The sequence below is a fragment of the Lactuca saligna genome, chromosome 7 (assembly GCF_052625555.1).
Source record: "Lactuca saligna cultivar CGN05327 chromosome 7, ASM5262555v1, whole genome shotgun sequence".
In the NCBI taxonomy this organism is placed as follows: Eukaryota; Viridiplantae; Streptophyta; class Magnoliopsida; order Asterales; family Asteraceae; genus Lactuca; species Lactuca saligna.
Genome location: NC_136423.1, coordinates 8,581,528 through 8,599,886, shown reverse-complemented (window position 1 = coordinate 8,599,886; position 18,359 = coordinate 8,581,528). Strand labels below are relative to the sequence as shown.

At 35.7% G+C, this 18,359-nt stretch overlaps 2 protein-coding genes across 2 annotated transcripts; one reads left to right on the top strand and one right to left on the bottom strand.

The window, feature by feature from the left end:
- The first annotated feature begins 256 nt into the window (after positions 1-256).
- On the top strand, positions 257-14,452 carry LOC145004929 (transcription regulator). Its single transcript, XM_078963960.1, has 50 exons — positions 257-485; positions 1,238-1,535; positions 1,617-1,842; positions 1,912-2,251; positions 2,342-2,455; positions 2,534-2,662; positions 2,759-2,950; positions 3,031-3,225; positions 3,307-3,561; positions 3,645-3,898; positions 3,990-4,093; positions 4,178-4,272; positions 4,373-4,606; positions 4,703-4,915; positions 5,004-5,085; positions 5,165-5,232; positions 5,527-5,672; positions 5,761-5,869; positions 5,958-6,104; positions 6,195-6,242; positions 6,325-6,453; positions 7,313-7,555; positions 7,642-7,773; positions 7,861-7,940; positions 8,429-8,534; positions 8,620-8,715; positions 8,797-8,952; positions 9,037-9,219; positions 9,299-9,531; positions 9,633-9,765; positions 9,852-9,977; positions 10,072-10,116; positions 10,200-10,277; positions 10,366-10,482; positions 10,590-10,716; positions 10,864-10,964; positions 11,029-11,160; positions 11,249-11,332; positions 11,522-11,662; positions 11,805-11,936; positions 12,031-12,078; positions 12,153-12,299; positions 12,400-12,461; positions 12,595-12,748; positions 12,832-13,023; positions 13,131-13,235; positions 13,334-13,468; positions 13,544-13,780; positions 13,860-13,961; positions 14,081-14,452. The coding sequence occupies exons 1-50, from the start codon at positions 387-389 to the stop codon at positions 14,219-14,221; spliced, it is 7,245 nt and encodes a 2,414-aa protein (XP_078820086.1). The 5' UTR covers positions 257-386; the 3' UTR covers positions 14,222-14,452.
- A 1,815-nt stretch (positions 14,453-16,267) lies between these two features.
- LOC145007537 (protein transport protein Sec61 subunit beta-like) lies at positions 16,268-17,613 on the bottom strand. Its single transcript, XM_078966450.1, has 2 exons — positions 17,457-17,613; positions 16,268-16,846 (listed from the first exon to the last, which is right to left on the bottom strand). The coding sequence occupies exon 2, from the start codon at positions 16,822-16,824 to the stop codon at positions 16,570-16,572; it is 255 nt and encodes an 84-aa protein (XP_078822576.1). The 5' UTR covers positions 16,825-16,846; positions 17,457-17,613; the 3' UTR covers positions 16,268-16,569.
- Between the last annotated feature and the right edge of the window lie 746 nt (positions 17,614-18,359).

The following is an 18,359-nucleotide window of genomic DNA, read 5'->3' as shown; positions in this document are numbered from 1 at the left end:
TGTTCCTATTTTGTCCCTCCTTTGCTTATTGCTCACTTTGGGTGCTTTATAAAATTTGGCCCTTTCCAAAAAAAAAAAAAAAGTTAAAATGATATAGTGGTACATATACCTAAAGAAACGAAATGTTTTTTTTGGGGCAAAATTGTAAAGTCTATGGAAAAAAGGGACTCAAAGTCACAAGTGTGAAGTGTATCGCTCATAGTTCTTGCACCGATTCCACCGAGCTTTATGCTCTATATATCTTTATGCTCGCAATAGTCCCCAAAATTTCACCCCCTTGCTTTCACAGTTATATATCGTACTCAGAAAAATCCCCGATTTTCCCTCGCTCTAAATTCGAAACCCTAGTTTCTGATCGCCAAATTCTGATTTACTGCTATTTCACCATGATTCCGTTGGCGCAAAGATTCTCAACTGAAATTCGGCTGTTGTTCGAGAGTTTGAACGAATCCAATTCCGACTCCGTTCTTCGCGAACTCTCTCAGGTATATTACGAACTTTCTTTTTCTTTATACCTTAAAGGATTCATTTTATCCATGTATGCTTGCTTTTTTCGCCTGCGATCTACTTGAAAGTAAAACCCTAGATGTTTAATTTGTTCCGCATGACTGTAAGTGGAACGAGTATCAATCATGCTAAAAATGAGACTGCTCGAAAAGCTAAGTTTCGTGTAATGGATTGTGTATGCGTGGTCTTTTTGTTTTGGATTTTGGGAGTTTGATTTAGTAGTCGATGGTAGGGGAATTACATTTTATATGGGGGGATTTGGATGTCCAGCGACATTATCAAGTCGAATGATCCACGCTTGTTCAATTTGGCAATTTTATTGACTCCAAGTTTAATGTGTCCATCAAGCTGCGCAAAGCTAACGAAGCTCCGAAGAAATGCCAGCCTGATTAGTTTTTGATTTTGTGTGTATAATCTCTGTTAGGATAAGCAGAAGAGATTGTAATTGCACACCATAACTACTATGGTGTGGGGTGCAAGCAGATGCCAACCTCAAAAAGAGCCATTGTTGCACATTTTGCATAAACCACAAATATATAAAAATGAAAACCCAAACTACATTCACTTATATCATATCCATTTGGCAACCATTAATCACCAAATCCATGAAAAGAACAAAATCATGTGTGCGACTGCTTGTATAAATTTACAAATATAGAGATACAAATATATATGTACCCTAATACCCTTACATATCATAGTTGGATTGACATTATGGCATTTTCTGCAGTATGTTGATTATGGATTGGAGGGAAGCATTCTGCTTCTGGAGACATGCTTTGACCACTTCAATGTTTATGAAAGGGACTTGAAGAGTAGTCATCTGGAACCTGTAGTTGCTTCACTTTTTAGAAAGTTACTTGAAAAGCCGCAGTTTAGTACCGTATTCCAAGTGTCAGTTAGGCCTACAGCAATCACTGAAGAATTTTTGGATAATCTATCCGTTGCACTACAGTTATCTTCATATGAGAAACTTGGATTTGGTCTTTCCTTGACAGATTCGGAAAATAATGACATCAGAATAGCTGGTGAGCTTTCTTAGTGTTCCTTTTTTCTTTTTAATGCTATTAGCTTTTATGGGAATTTTAATTTATAATTGCTGCTTGCAGGAAGGAACTTTTGTACGCGACAGATTGAGGAATTATGTGCTACCACCTCCTTGCATAATGCTGACTATGTTCAAGACATATTGCTGTTTCTTAATAAATCTGAAGCACTTTCTAAACATGTGGATTCTTTTATGCAATTGTTGTCTTTGGTTCAGTTTGATAAGGATTCAGAGTTTATCGTGTCACCTCTCCTTTCAGATGAGCTACAAGAATCCAAGTTTATGAGGTACGTCTATTGTTTTTCTCAGTTGCGTTTAATGAATTCACAACTGATTTTACCAAAATTTCCCTTCAGGAAACTGGATTTTCTCAATGACGGAACTGACAGTGAATTCGAAGCTATCCTAGCAGAAATGGAGAAGCATATGAACATGGCTGACTTGATGAAAGAATTGGGCTATAATTCCACATCAGATGTATCACTTTGCAAGGATTTGTTATCTTCATTCTCACCCCTCAATGAAATCACTGTTGCTATGATACTAGGGACAATAGTCCGCTCTGATTCCAGTCTCCAGGACCAAGAAAATGCATTTTCAACATTTTGTTCTGCTCTTGGTAGAGGGAGTCTTCCTGATATGTCCTCTTTGAGTTCTTGGAACACTGACGTCCTTATAGAATCAATCAAGCAGCTTGTTAGTCCCATTTACTCCTCTTTTTATTGCTTAATCTTCTTCATCAATGTAAATTTGATATCTCATTAATACTACTATTATAATATATAGGCTCCTGGAATCAACTGGACCACTGTAATTGAGAACCTTGATCACGAGGGTTTCTATATCCCAGATGAGGCAGCATTTTCACTATTGATTTCCTGCTATAGACTTGCATCCCAGGTTTTTCACATGCCTTTTTACTTCTTAATTACTTTATTTGAAGCTTATGTTGTACTGATTCATTAGATGGAAATGTAGGATCCGTTTCCATTATCTGCTGTTTGTGGCAATGTTTGGAAAAACACCGAGGGGCAGTTGTCTTTTTTGAAATATGCTGTTTCTGTCCCCCCTGAAGTATTCACATTTGCACACTGCGAAAGACAAGTGGTATGGTTTATGAAGATTCATATGATGTTTATATGGACAATCGAGTTGTTTCATTTTTTGATAGATCCAAGTTTTCATTTACACTTGTTCTTGCAGGCATATGTTGATGCAGTCAATACTCCCAAGTTTCAATCTGGGTATGCAAATCATGCATGGTTATGCCTTGATCTTTTGGAGGTTTTATGCCAGCTGGCTGAAAGAGGCCTTGCAAAGTCTGTACGATTGCTGCTTGAATACCCTCTTAAACATTGCCCTGAAGTGTTATTATTTGGGATGGCCCATGTTAATGTAATTTTCTTCTCACATTCTTAAGCAGTTTGTGTTTATTCTTTTTTATTTAACCTGTTTTGGTTGATGGTAATGTGCAGACGCCATATAATGTCCTGCAAAATGAAGTTTCTTTGGCTGTTCTTCCTGTGATACTTAAAGACCCTTCTGTTGGTGGCATTTTGCTCCATCTTTGGCACGTTAACCGTCCCTTTTTCTTGAGAGCTTTAAGCGATGCACTCAACATGGATCAAGATAATATACACAGAGTCTTGGATTTATGCCAGGAGATAAAGGTTAGATGTCTACTTCAATTTTATTAAAGGCTATGTATATCTTTATTATGTGTATTTTAAGATACCCTTTTCCTGTAACAGATTATATCTCCTGTATTGGATATGATGCCTATGTCTTTGGGTATTAAGCTGGCTGCCCTGGCTTCTAGAAAAGAACTCATAGATCTGGAAAAGTGGTTGAGTGCAAATTTAAGTACTTACAGGGATACATTCTTTGAGGAATGCCTCAGATTCCTGAAGGAGGTGGAGTTTGGTGTTCAGGAATCTTCCAATCGGTTGCATAGCCCTGGTAACATTTGGACTGTTTATGCAGAGACAGCTTCTGTGTTCTTTAAGGTGTGTGTACATTTTCAATTTCAATCATCTGGGGCCCACACAACACTGTTGAATGTTGATATAACCCTTGTTTTCTCTTTTAGGTTCTTCAATCGCATACAGGCTTGCTTACTTCTAACCAACTTATCAAAGAAATGGAAAGGTTATATCTGAAGTCTCCAAACAACAGTTCAAGGATGAAGAACAATGGTGGTCAAGAGTCGTCAACATCTGAAGTATATGGAGATGATGTAGAGGCAGAAGCCAATTCTTATTTCCAACAAATGTTCTCTGGTCAGCTGACTATTGATGCAATGATCCAAATGCTTGCCCGATTTAAAGAATCTTCTGATAAAAGGTTTATCCGTTGTTCACTTTTAAGTTATTTTGCTAATAATATCATTAATGGGTTATTGAGTATTTATGTTTGGTGGCATGTGATTTGGCAGGGAACAACAAATATTTGAGTGCATGATTGCAAACTTGTTTGAAGAGTACAAGTTTTTCAACAGATACCCTGATAGACAACTTAAGCTTGCTGCTATTGTCTTTGGTAAGGCCTCTTATATCATCTATTCCAAGCTTTATTCATTTTTCCAAATCAGGAAATATGGTTTTTATAAATTTGAAATGACAGGATTGCTTATTAAGAATCAACTTGTTACTCATCTGACACTTGGGATTGCATTACGTGCTGTTTTGGATGCATTGCGCAAACCTGCAGATTCCAAAGTTAGTAATAATAACTTCCCATGATCTGTTGCTTTACTCCAAAAGACATTTCCTTTTTTTTTTTTCTCTATTATTTAATGATAACAATGTTTCCTTGCAGATGTTTGTTTTTGGTACAAAGGCTTTGGAGAAGTTTGTGGATCGACTGATTGAGTGGCCTCAATACTGCCAACATATCTTGCAGATATCACATCTGCGTGCTACTCATTCAGAGCTTGTTGCTTTCATCGAAAGGGCTCTTGCAAGAATTTCATCAGGCCACTTGGATTCAGATGCAGGACACAATCCTGCTTCTGACCAACACCATAATTCTATCCCACAACCAAACATTGAGGTATGCATTTTACATCTAATTTCACCTATGATATATCAAATTTTAATTATGAAAAAGATCAAGTTTATTGATCTGTTTTTGTCTTTATTGTTGTAGATGGCGGGATCATCTTTCTCTTTGATTGGATCTAGTGGTGCACAACTTGGTTCTCAAATGTCCTCTCCAATACAACTTCAACAGAGGAATCAGAGTTATTTAGAAGAGAGACACAGAGCCTCTGTAACTTCATCCAATTATATGAAGCCAAACTTACCTACCACAGGACAAATGTCAGTTGCTACAGCAAACGATCCTGTTAGCATCCAGAAGGCAAACACCACACACTTTTTGTCCTGATTTCCATCTTTCAGATTTTTCTTTTTGATTAATTTTTGTATTTTATCATGGTTAAATGCAGCCACCGAGTGTAGTTAGTTCTTCAGCAGCATTGGCTTCCTCTCCTGCATTTGTTCGTCCATCTAGATCTGTTACTTCAGCAAGTAGGTTTTTAACTTTATTTTGTGTCTAGTGTCTTCTTTCACCTAATATATTTAACATTATATATTTTATCTGATGCAGGGTTTGGTTCTGCATTAAATATCGAAACACTCGTTGCTGCTGCTGAACGCAGAGAAACACCCATAGAGGTATTTTTGTACCAAGTTTATTAACCTGACATTATAACTAATAAAGTAAAAAATCAGACAAAAGGGTAAAATAGTCATTTCTTTGGAACACGGACCCAAAATCATGACAAAACATCAGTATAAGGATCAAAGCTTTTGCAGAAAGGTCCAGAATTGCAAAATCAAAAAAACTTTAGGTCTCAGAATTACAGAAAAGGGCAATAAGGCATATAAGCATCTGATAAGGCGTTGCTCTAAATGTTAAGGATTTCTTTTCTTTCATTTGCTCTTCCCTAATATGAATCTTATTTACAGGCCCCACCATCAGAAACTCAAGACAAAATCTCATTTATCATCAATAATTTGTCAGCTGCCAATATTGAAGCTAAAGCAAAGGAATTCACAGAAATTTTGAAAGAACAGTACTATCCTTGGTTTGCACAGTACATGGTCATGAAAAGGTGAGAGACTTTATCACTGATTAAGCTCATCTTGTGGTATTAAGCTTTTGACAACCATTCAACTTGCCACAACTCTTTTTGTTAACAGAGCAAGTATCGAACCAAATTTTCATGACTTGTACTTGAAGTTCCTTGAGAAAGCCAGCTCAAGACCTCTAACCAGAGAGATTGTTCAAGCTACCTATGAGAATTGCAAGGTACACTTTTATAATTTATTTTTTGGTGTTTGTAAAGATAATCATTTATGGGTCACTGAAGTCTTTATATCATTTGGTGATGTAACAGGTTCTGTTAGGATCTGAACTCATAAAATCCAGTTCTGAAGAGCGTTCTTTGCTGAAGAATCTTGGAGGCTGGTTAGGAAAGATTACAATTGGCAGAAACCATGTTTTGCGTGCTAAAGAAATCGATCCAAAGGGTTTAATTATTGAGGTCATTATGTAATATAGGTTTATTCATCAAAAACACCTACATCTGATGTTCAAAATGATATATAACTAGGTTATTTATTAATATTTGCAGGCATATGAGAAGGGTTTGATGATTGCAGTGATTCCATTTACCTCCAAGGTACGTAGATTAACTGATATATATATTTTTTTTACTCTTGAAGGACTGTGAGGTATTAATTTTTTATTTGTTCATGCTGCAGATCTTAGAGGCATGCCAAAATAGTCTAGCATATACACCTCCTAATCCCTGGACCATGGGAATTCTTGGATTACTTGCTGAAATTTATGCAATGCCGAACCTCAAAATGAATCTCAAGTTTGAAATTGAGGTATGTGTATATATAAAATTAAACTCTTATTGACGAAAAAACAAATAAATGATAAGTTGAATCAGAATCATAGTTTAAAGTAAATACAAGGGTTAAACACATGAAATAGCAACATGCTTTCACTTATTTTGTTTATTGTGCTTTCTTAAAACTTCTCAATTAGATCATTATTGTCAAAATACAATGCAATTTTTACCACTATAACTGGGTAGATCTTTCAAAAAAACAATATCCTAAAAAGAAAAAAGAGCGAAGGTATAATGTTATAGTTGGGTAGATTTTTCAAAGGACAATGTCGTATTTAAAAAATGTTAAAAGTATAATGCTGTATTAGAAAAAAGCTATAATAAACAAATACATGATTGGCAAGGTTCGCATAAGAAAATGACTACCTTTTTGATCTTTAAAACAAAATGACCACCAATTTCGACATGGGTCCCATTATGGATTGGTTAATTTTCTTTTTGAATGACCCCCACGTAATATCTTTAAAAAATTATTTATTGCAAAATTAATTGATATATTGCGAAATGCACAATAATTTACTGCAAATCTAATTCATTTATTGCATATTAATTCATATATTGAAAAATATATGATTTTATCTCCATATTTTAAAGGTTTTTTCCATTCCACAATTTGCAATGGGATCCTTTACGAATCTAGTGGTAATTTTGTATAAAAGGTCAAAAAGGTGGTAGTTTTTCATGAATGGACTGCCTTTAGTTAATTTTTTTGATTATCCCAAAAATGTAAGTATGTTGCTTTTTCATCCTTTCAATCCTATATGTAATTAGTAACATCAATTACAATAATATATTACATTCACATATTCACAATTGTTATTGTGGCCTTTCAGGTTTTGTTCAAGAATCTCAATGTTGATTTAAAGGAAGTAAGCCCATCATCCCTTCTTATGGACAAAGTGAGAGAAGTTGAAGGAAACCCTGATTTTTCCAACAAAGATGTTGGGTCAACTCAACAACAACCAATGGTTGGAGAAGTTAAATCCAGCATGATTTCTACTCTGAATCAAGTCGATTTACCGGTTGAAGTTGCCAGCTCATCACATCCGGGTGGTCATTCGCGTATTCTATCTCAGGTTTGTTATTTTTTTTTTTCTACATATATTTCCCAGATGTTCTTTGCATCCATGTTTTGATATTAATAATTTCTTTTGATAAATAGTATGCTGCTCCTCTCCATCTTCCTTCTGCAACTTTAAGTGAAGATGAAAAGATGGCAGCTTTAGGCTTGTCTGATCAGCTTCCATCTGCTCAAGGACTTCTACAAGCACAATTGCCATTTTCAGTTGGTCAGGTGTGTTAATTGTTATTCATCTTATATATAATTTTTATTTATTTTTTAATTCCCTTCATTTAAATGGTGTTATTTATGTCTTTACAGATACCAGCATCAAATATCGACCAACAAGTTATTGTTAATCCTAAGCTCCAAGCTCTGGGCTTGCATATGCACTTTCAGAGGTTTGATCTTCTCCCCATCTTGTGGCTGGTAGTTAAATTAAGGGGTAGTTTCTTTCTGACTTAATGGGTTAAGCACTTACTCTAGACAGTGTTGTAGGGATGTTTCTTTTTGACTTAATATGGACATAATGACAATGGATTAAGCCAGAAAAACCTGGCTTAATGTATTAACTATTAAGACACCAATCCATTACCTATTTGCCCTTCTTTTTTCTTCTAACTTCTTTCACCTTGAATTTGAATATCATTAAAGTTAAAGAATGTTGTGGAAATTGTTTGTTGGATTGCAAGGGTAAATTGGTCATTTAGTCTCATCCAGATGGTTTATTCAGTCTAGAAAAGAAACAAACTATAAGGATACATGGCTTTATCCAAACAGACATTATCACCCATCCAGTCACTTTACATATGCAGGACTTAATGGGGAAAAAGGAGACAACCAAAAGTGTTTTAGGGTTTACCTAACTTACTTTATCATTGTTTTACAGCGTGCTTCCAATGTCTATGGATCGAGCTATCAAAGAAATAGTTTCCAGCATTGTGCAGCGTAGTGTCTCTATAGCAACTCAAACAACAAAGGAACTTGTCTTAAAGGTTCATTTTTACGTTCATTGTGTGTCAGTGTCACCTTATTCATAATATATAATCATTACTGAAACATTTACACACATAATTTCAGGACTATGCTATGGAGTCTGATGAGAGCCGGATACACAGTGCAGCTCATTTAATGGTTGCAAGTTTGGCTGGAAGTTTAGCCCATGTGACATGCAAGGTATTGTTTTTATCTATTAATTGTTTAGTCAAACTTTATAATTATAAAGTTTAATTAACATAAAATCTCTCTTGTTATTAGGAACCTCTTCGTGGTTCGATATCAAGTCAGCTGAGAAACAATATTGGGACTACTGTAAATATCACGAGTGAACTGCTTGAACATGCAGTTCAGCTTGTTACTAATGACAACCTCGACTTGGGATGTGCTTTGATTGAACAGGCTGCAACAGAAAAGGTTACATCTTCTTAAAAAGAAAAATGTGATTGAAGAAGGTGTTTGAAGCTCAGACTTTTTAATTTTTAATTTTGTTGCATGCAGGCTGTACAAACCATAGATGGTGAACTTGCACCACAACTTGCGATAAGAAGGAAACATAGAGAAGGGGTGGGCCCAGCCTTTTTTGATGCAAACCTGTATACACAAGGTCATGTTGGTGTTCTTCCGGAAGCTTTGCGTCCTAAACCTGGTCGCTTATCCCATTCCCAACAGCGAGTTTATGAGGTAGTGTTGACTTTTAAGGTATTGAATTATCACTTAACATTAAATGTAATGCTCATGTTTTTTACTTTTTTTTCTTCAGGATTTTGTTCGACTACCATGGCAAAATCAGTCCAATCAAAGCTCAAACACTGTACCTCTTGGTCCTTCTGCTCCACCTGGCAGTGGTGGATCACTACATCGTGGATATGGCTCAGCCTCAGGGAATCTAAACCCTGGTATCTTCTCATCTAGTCTTGGAAACTCTGGTATCAATGCAGTTGCACACTCCTTGGATTCAGAAGATATGGAGCCTAGTTCTGTAAAACTCCTCAGGTGTGTTATGTTTTTTTTCTTAATGTTTGACTGGTCAAATGTGTTTTCTTCAATTATTTCATCTTTACCTTTTTTTTTTTTTTAATTATTTTTATTTCCAGTGGTTCCTCGGGGCATGCTGGGATGGCTGGTGGAATCGGTCCACATAATTTTGAGAATGATGCTGTTCTTTCTTCATTTTCGTCAGTGTCAGCTCCTGAATTGCACATACCAGATTCTTCCAACATTTCCAAAGTCAGTAAAAGTTATAACTATGGTTGATGTCGGCTTCTCAATGTTCATATCTTTTTGCCTGACATGTAACTTGTATATATTGATAGGAATCGGGAGTCTATGCGCAGCCTTTACCTTCGCCTTCAGCTTCAGATCGCGTCATAAGTACCACTTCTGAACCTTCATTGACTACTGGTGATGCATTGGATAAATACCAGATTATCTCAGAAAAGGTGTCACATTGTCCTCACCTCACTTCATTGTTTTTATCTGACTATTCGTAGACATACATTATCTATTTCTCTGACATGTCAATGGTTGTTTCAGCTGGAATCTCTCATAGCAAATGATGCTAAAGAAGCTGAACTTCAGGTAATATTTCATCATCTAAATATGCGTAATTTTATTAAACTTTGTTTTTAGCGAGTTTTTATTAAGAGGATGCTTGTTTTCAGTCTGTTATTGGCGAGGTTCCTGTGGTCATTCTTAGATGCATTAGTCGTGATGAGGCTGCATTGGCTGTGGCTCAGAAGGTATTTTAATATTCTGTTTCTATAATATTTTTTGATGGTTATCTTTCTTAACAAACAGTTTTTAACATTGCAATCAACCATGTTATAGGTCTTCAAAGGCTTGTATGAAAATGCAGCGAATACAGCTCATGTTGGTGCTCATCTTGCCATGTTAGCTTCAATCCGTGATGCTAGCAAGCTTGTGGTGAAGGAACTGACTAGTTGGGTATGTTTATTATTATTTTTTTTTTCTCAAACGCTTTTTGCATGTCTTTTCTTTTAAGCTTTTTCATTCCCTTCATCATGTTTTGACACATGTTTGTGTTCCTGCAGGTGATATATTCAGATGAAGATAGGAAGTTCAACAAAGATATTACTATTGGCTTAATTCGCAGAGAGTTGCTGAACCTTGCTGAATATAATGTTCATATGGCAAAGCTTCTTGATGCTGGAAAGAACAGTATGTGCAAAACTATATCTGGTTAATAATAACTACATGATTATGTTACAACACAAAGTTTTATTATCATTTAATCCGCATATATTATAATTGGTAAACTTGCACTTTTGACTATCTAACATACTGATTTATATATGATATACACAGAGGTGGCAACAGAGTTTGCAATTTCTCTCATCCAAACATTGGTTGCTAATGATGCAAGAGTAATATCGGAACTTCATAATCTTGTGGATGCATTGGCGAAGGTTTGATCCTTTGATTATTATTTAAAAAAAATTAATTAAAGTTCTGATAAAAATTAATATGCAGCTTGCAACAAGGCCTGATGCTCCTGAGGCGCTTCAACAACTTGTGGAAGTTGCCAGGAACCCATCAGCTTCCTCCTCCTCTGGACTTCCTGCTGGGAAGGATGATTTTGTCAGACAGCAAAAAGACAAAAAGGTTAGTTCATGTTCATGTCCGCTGTTGTTGACTTTTGTTAGACAACGTTTTGGATGTTTACTTATTTATTTGTTATTTAATGAAACAGGTGGCTAGTCATCTGGTAGCAGGCAGGGATGACATGAGTGCTTTGGAATCTTCTGAACCCGATCCCGCTGGTTTCCATGATCAGGTAATGCCAAATAGCAACACACTTCCCTTTTGATTGTTCATTGTAGCATTACACATTCACTCAATTATAAGTACAATGCTGTAATAGATTGATTTAGAAGTGAGATGCTGTAATAAGCAAATATGAAGCTCTATATATAGAAGGGAAAATGGTGGGAAAATAGTGACTGAAAATGTATGTATCTCACAGGTTTCCCTGTTATTTGCTGAGTGGTATCGGATATATGAACACCCTAATGATCAGATGTCTGCTCGGTTTGTTCTACAACTTCAGCAAAATGGGTTGCTAAAAGCAGACGATACATCTGACCGCTTCTTTCGCCGTCTCTTGGTAGGTTTTACAACTTAGTATCTTGCAAGAAATAATAAACCATTCAAAGGAAAGGAAGTACATTTTTTCATTTTTTTGCAATCTTCTTTATCCTACAAGTACAAGTAAGTTATATCTAATTATGGATTGATAATTCTACAAGGAAATTGCTGTATCACACTGTATATCTTCTGAGGTGATCAACTCTAGCCCTGTCCAAGCTCCTCAACAAGCACAGACCTTATCTTTCCTTGCCATTGATATGTACGCATCACTCATCTTTTCGATACTCAAGGTAGTTATTGACTCTCGCCATTTTATCTATTATAATGCATTTTTTTTCATATATGCTTTTCATCAACATAATTGCTTCTTCTTTGCATGGCTAGTTCTCCTCTGTTGACCATGGAGTAAGCAAGCTGTCTCTTCTGTCAAAGGTCAGAATTGAGAATTTCAACCAAGACTTGTGATTAGTTGCATATGTTAAACTGTAGAGATTATGTTGCAACAGGTGTTAGCAGTGACTGTGAGATTCATTCAAAAGGATGCAGAGGAGAAGAAAACATCATTCAATCCCAGACCGTATTTCAGGTTATTCATTGATTGGCTGCTTGACCTTAGTACCCTTGATCCGGTTTTTGAAGGTGCAAACTTTCAGGTGGGTAAAATTCACTTCTCTCTTTTCGTTTCTCTTATCATATCATATCATATCATCTTGTATTGTATTGCATGTTAAGTTACTGCTTTGCCCTGTGCAGGTTCTGACAGCTCTAGCAACCTCCTTCCATGCCCTGCAGCCTCTCAAAGTTCCTGCATTCAGGTTAGGAAAATATAATTCATTATTTAATATATATATATATATATATATATATATATATATATATATATATATATATATATATATATATATTTATAGATCATGTGTTGATATTGTGAAATTGGTTGGTGTTCAGCTTTGTATGGCTTGAGCTAGTGAGTCACAGAAGCTTCATGCCAAAACTACTGAGTGGAAACGCCCAAAAGGGTTGGCCATATTTCCAACGTTTACTGGTTGACTTGTTCCAGTTCATGGAACCTTTCTTGAGGAATGCTGAACTTGGCGAGCCGGTTTGCATCTCACTCATAACTTCCATCTTCATTAGCAACATACTTTCATCATCTGCTAATCACTTCCATTTCTTGTTTCTCAGGTCCGTTTTCTATACAAGGGCACACTGAGAGTTCTGTTGGTGTTGCTTCATGATTTCCCAGAGTTTCTCTGTGATTATCATTTCAGTTTCTGTGATATCATTCCCCCAAGTTGCATTCAGATGAGAAATATAGTACTCAGTGCTTTCCCTCGCAACATGAGATTACCAGACCCTTCAACTCCCAACTTAAAGGTTCCTTGTTTTTTTCTTTTCTTATTCATAGTATAATAATTAATCGCAACTTAACTTTCAGTGATCATTATTGATTTTCTATTATTATAATTTTTTTAAATATTCAGATTGATCTGCTAGCTGAGATCAGTCAGTCACCTCGCATTCTCTCGGAAGTTGATGCAGCTCTGAAAACCAAGCAAATGAAAAATGACGTGGATGAGTACCTAAAGGTACTTACATTAAAAAAAAAATTAATTTATTAACAATTCGGATTCGTTCCAGACTCTTATTTAATTTATAATTTTGTTTTGTTATACTTTTTATACAGACAAGGCCACAAGGGACTTCATTTCTGTCTGAACTAAAGCAGAAACTGCTTCTTTCACCAAGTGAGGCAGCAAGGGCAGGAACACGATACAATGTGCCATTAATGAATTCCCTTGTTCTTTATGTTGGGATGCAGGTATTTTTTTTGGGTTAATATAATTTTTAAAAATACTTGTTGGTGTAAAGAATGATAAGAATTGTGTTGATGCAGGCAATCCAGCAGTTGCAGGCAAGAACGCCACACGGACAATCCATGGCGAGCAATGCTTCGCTGGCGATCTTCTTGGTGGGGGCCGCTTTGGACATCTTTCAAACATTGATATTGGAGCTGGAGACAGAAGGACGCTACCTCTTTTTGAATGCAGTTGCAAATCAGTTGAGATATCCCAACAACCATACGCATTACTTCTCCTTCATCCTTCTCTACTTGTTCTCCGAGTCAAATCAGGTCTGCTACCTCACTTTCAAATATATTTAATTAATATTTTTAGAGGAGTTATAACAATAATATTATTATTAAAATGCAGGAGGCGATCCAGGAACAGATAACGAGAGTTCTGTTGGAGCGGTTGATAGTTAACAGGCCACACCCTTGGGGGCTTCTAATCACCTTCATTGAGCTTATCAAGGTGGTTATCATAAAAACATCTTTCTCATGTTTTAACTGTGTAATATAATACGTACATAGTGGCTGTTGACTTGTTTTTATATCATGTTATATTAATGATTAATGATGATGATGTGGCAGAATCCACGATACAACTTTTGGAGCCGATCATTCACAAGGTGTGCACCAGAGATTGAGAAGCTATTTGAATCGGTTTCGAGATCGTGTGGTGGGCCGAAACCAGTGGATGATAATGTGGTTGCTGGAGATACCATGCACTAGGAGAGGAGATCTATATGTAAATACTTATGTTTACCCTTTTTTTGGGGGAGAATATTTACTAGTTTGTGTTCTTTTTTTTTTTTTTTAATGGAAAACTTTGATGTTGTGGTTAGAGCTGAATGTATGTATGGTCCGAATATTGTCCCACTCGTGTGGTCTGGATGTGTAACTTTCAGAGAATCTCGATTGGAGATGAATATTCAAATGTCTAAACACACCAATTTATCAGCCTATTTGGAGTTAAATCGATTTCTCTTGACATTATGTACTCCAATTTTTCTCAGCTGATGAACTACTAATAAATAGGCTGCAATAAAACTATCTTTGCTATAGCAGCGAGTTTTGGAGATCTGACCCGTTAACTTGACCACCAATAAACAAAATCCATGTGAGCTGCCGCCAATGAATAAATGCTTTTTTACATGTGAAAAGTAGCTAAATACAAAAAGGAATGCCACCATGTAACTTGACCACCAATCAATAAATAGCTAACCTTTTCTGGAGTTTTTGTTTCCGCTATCAACCTTGATTGTCTTTGTACCAACGGGCAAACCTAAATACAAAAAGGGCAACAAGATTCTCCACCCCATTCATGCCGATCCCGATACTAAAAAGTAAAAAAAAAAAAAAAAAAATCAACTACTGCAACCTCAGATTCAACATAAACACACCAAATAAAGAGATTTGCAAAATAATAATCAGATTACCAATATTTTTTTCGTCCAACTATCCCACAAACAATGCATTATCGACGTAAAAGAAGTTTGGGTTCTGACCAGCCCTTGAACGACGACAATAATATATTAGTGTGAATTATTTGTTACCTATTGTAGAAAGAGCTTTCTGAAGAATGGTTGCAAGTCTAATATCTGTAATTTTCACATCTCCTGAGGCGCTTCAACAAATTTTGGATGTTAACTTTTTTTTTTTTTTTTTTACTAAATGAAACAGGTGGGTAGTCATCTGGTAGCAGCCAGGGATGACATGAGTGGTTTGGAATCTTCATCCTGTTGGTTTCCATGATCAGGGATGACTTAATATGTTTTTGAAGCATCTCAAAACAATCACATAATCAAAAATTAGGTATGTAACTCTTTTGTTTTGAATTTTGGCACAAAAGTAATGAACAAAATGTCTAACGAATCCAATTTTTCACAAATCAATCACTTTGTCAAAGTCTTATCTAATTCAATGACAAATCCAATTACAAACTCGCTTTACAATTATCTCCCTCGCACCTAAAACCCTAGAAAAATCATTTGATATTATCTTAAACAATGAACCATCCTTCTTGTTCAAAAAATCACTTCAATCAACTTTTTTTAGATGGGCATTTGAAGTTGAATTGAAAATTTTCTTTTTCCAAAAACCACTTCAATCAACTTTCTTTTAGATGGGCATTTGTTGTTAGAGGGTATAATAGTAAATTGATAAATATAAGGATTTAAAAGGATTACAAAATTAAAGAAAAAAATATGTTCTGGGCAAATATAATATTTTAATGTTTATGTAAGGGTAAATATGATATTTTCATTTTTGTTGGGTATTTCAACCTTCTGCTACACTACCTGACAATTTGAAACATAAATACACATATTCGCGAGTGACAATAAATACATCTTGAAAATGGAGATATAATTTATTTCTCTTTGTGTATTCATGTCATGTCAAATAACGTGGCTAACACATGAACCACATAAATTGCCACTTGTGGCCATGGGTGCATTGGTACTGTTAAATGGCCACTGACTATATATTTTGAGTTCAATCCCCTCTCACAAAACCTTGTCTGTTCGACAAAAAACCCCATGACAGATTTCGTTTGGTGATCTTCGTATTTTCTGCATTGGAGTATTGATTTATCTTCATAGTACATTCTCACCTTCTTTTCTTATTTATTTCATGTTTTGTACCTTCAATTTTATTACAATTTGCTTTTGAAGTTAGCATTTCCCTTGAATTCTTAATCAAATTTCCTTTTATGTTCTGCATGTGAAAATCCTATCTACTGACCGGATATCGTTTCAAGTTTTTATTTCATGTCAATAGAACAAAAATTGCAATTTTTTCTCATTGAAAAAACTGAACCAAGATGAGATAGGATCTCATTTCCAATTTCTTGTTTGCACAAAAAAGACTGAATGCCCTCTTCATCCTAATCATACAAAATAGCCCTACAGACCTAGACCTTGAACAGTTCAGTCCAATCCAGTCTAACAAACACAGCCCAATGCATTCAACTCATCACCAAATGATTTTAGAAACAACAAAAAGATCAAATCTCTACCATTTTCAAAACTAACAAACATGTTTATAGTCAACTTATGGAGTACAAATTATCTTCTGAATTAAGCCTCTCTACGAACAAAGTAGAGCTTACCCATGACATGAAGAACTGCAACAAAAGCAATGAACCCAATGCTCATCACAAGAACAACATTTGGAGATATCTTCAATCCAGGTGCATCATCTGTGTAAAACTGGAGCATGTTTCCGGCTGTGCCGCCTGCTGCCGCCCCAGTGCCGCCTGTCCTCCTCCTTCGCAAGTTGGCCGCAGTGGCTGCTGCACTTCCTCGTGGTGGAGCAGCTCCGTTCAAAGCCATTTTTGAACTTGAAAGTTGAAAACTGTTGACAATCAAATGAAAGGGTAAATGCAAGAAAAATATAATGCACTTTCATACATTGCCCATAAGTTTATAATTAAAATTTTCAATTTTGTTGAAAGATATAGGAAATTCGAACAGGCAACCTTGAAAATTCGGATCCACAATGGACAAATCGATCTTAAAAGATTGAATTATTGAAATGAAGTTTCCATATGATCTATCTACCAAAAATCCCCCTTTGTTTCCAGAAATTAAACTATTTAGTTTAAATTTTTGTTGATTTCAAGCAAATCCGGGAATCTAGCTACAAATTTATGATAAAACTGCATTTAATCAAATTCATATCGGTAAAGAATCTCTTAATGACGAAAAGAAAAATGAAAAAGTAGAACGGGGAATCAGATCCGAAGCATCTCAACTAAATCACAAAGATATACAGTTAACTCTGCATCATTACATAATGATTTGTGTATCCCGATACAAATCTAATCGGAAACAGATCTAAATTTTGCATTGAGTAAAAGAATTGGTACGAATTGCGATCAACGGAAAAGCTAGAACATGATTATGCCGCTTACAAAGAAAACAATAATCTAAATCGACGGAAAGTAGGAAACGATGAACCGAACCTTTAGGGCGGAGAAGATCTGAATATGCTAAGGTGATAGCTATTCGAGTCTCCCTCGCGTTAGAAGATCGGAGTTCTTGTAGTAATGTAAACACCCTTTGTTTCTGTGGACTTTCTTTTAAGCAAACGTGAATTTATTTAGATTTGAATTTTGAACTATTACTTTTATTTTGCCCTAATACTCAAAAATACCCCCCCCCCCCCCCCCCCCTCCCTGTATTTTGACTGCTAAATTGTAAGAAAGTTATTTATTTCAGAAGACAAATATTCATAAATGGTCTATATGGTTTAACAAAAATCAAGTTTAATCCTTAAACTTTTTATATTATCAACATTGGTCCCTATGATATCAAAACTTTTAATGTTTGACCATTTTGTTAGTTCTTTGTTGTTAAGTCATCTAACTTAGTTGTCAGGAAGGTGTTTGATCATGTACTTGTTTACATCGGATTTCTTTGCATCCTAGAGGACTTATGTCGATATCATATAGTTCGTGTAGTGTGAAATGGTAGAGATGTTAAGCATGATTTCCTCTTTTGCATTGCAGTGTTGGATGATTTTGTGTTACACTAATGTCAACGCTTTCTGGGTGATTTGGAGTTAGCGAATCAAGATGTTGAGCATTCTCCATTTTTTCAGATTCCATCTTTGTTGTAGAGTGTAGATGAGAGGGGGGATGATCCGTATATAAGGGGTTTGGATGATGTGATTGTAATGGGTGGTTGATATGGTGGTGGTGTTGTATTTATAAAATATTAATTGGGGTTAGTTGTGATATTCTCTTTTTTAGCTATAATTGATCGAAACTGATTTTGCTTCTTAAGAAAGGATGCATGCATGCAAATGAAAAAACGGGTGATGAGCACGCATTCAATTTATGTAGTGGTTATCTATTTAGTTATTA

Coding starts and splice junctions, on each gene's coding strand:
- LOC145004929 (XM_078963960.1), top strand. CDS start 387: ATGATTCCGTTGGCGCAAAGATTCTCAACTGAAATTCGGCTGTTGTTC. Junction 2,252..2,341: donor TAGAATCAATCAAGCAGCTT/GTTAGTCCCATT, acceptor TATAATATATAG/GCTCCTGGAATCAACTGGAC. Junction 5,870..5,957: donor CTACCTATGAGAATTGCAAG/GTACACTTTTAT, acceptor GTGATGTAACAG/GTTCTGTTAGGATCTGAACT.
- LOC145007537 (XM_078966450.1), bottom strand. CDS start 16,824: ATGGCTTTGAACGGAGCTGCTCCACCACGAGGAAGTGCAGCAGCCACT.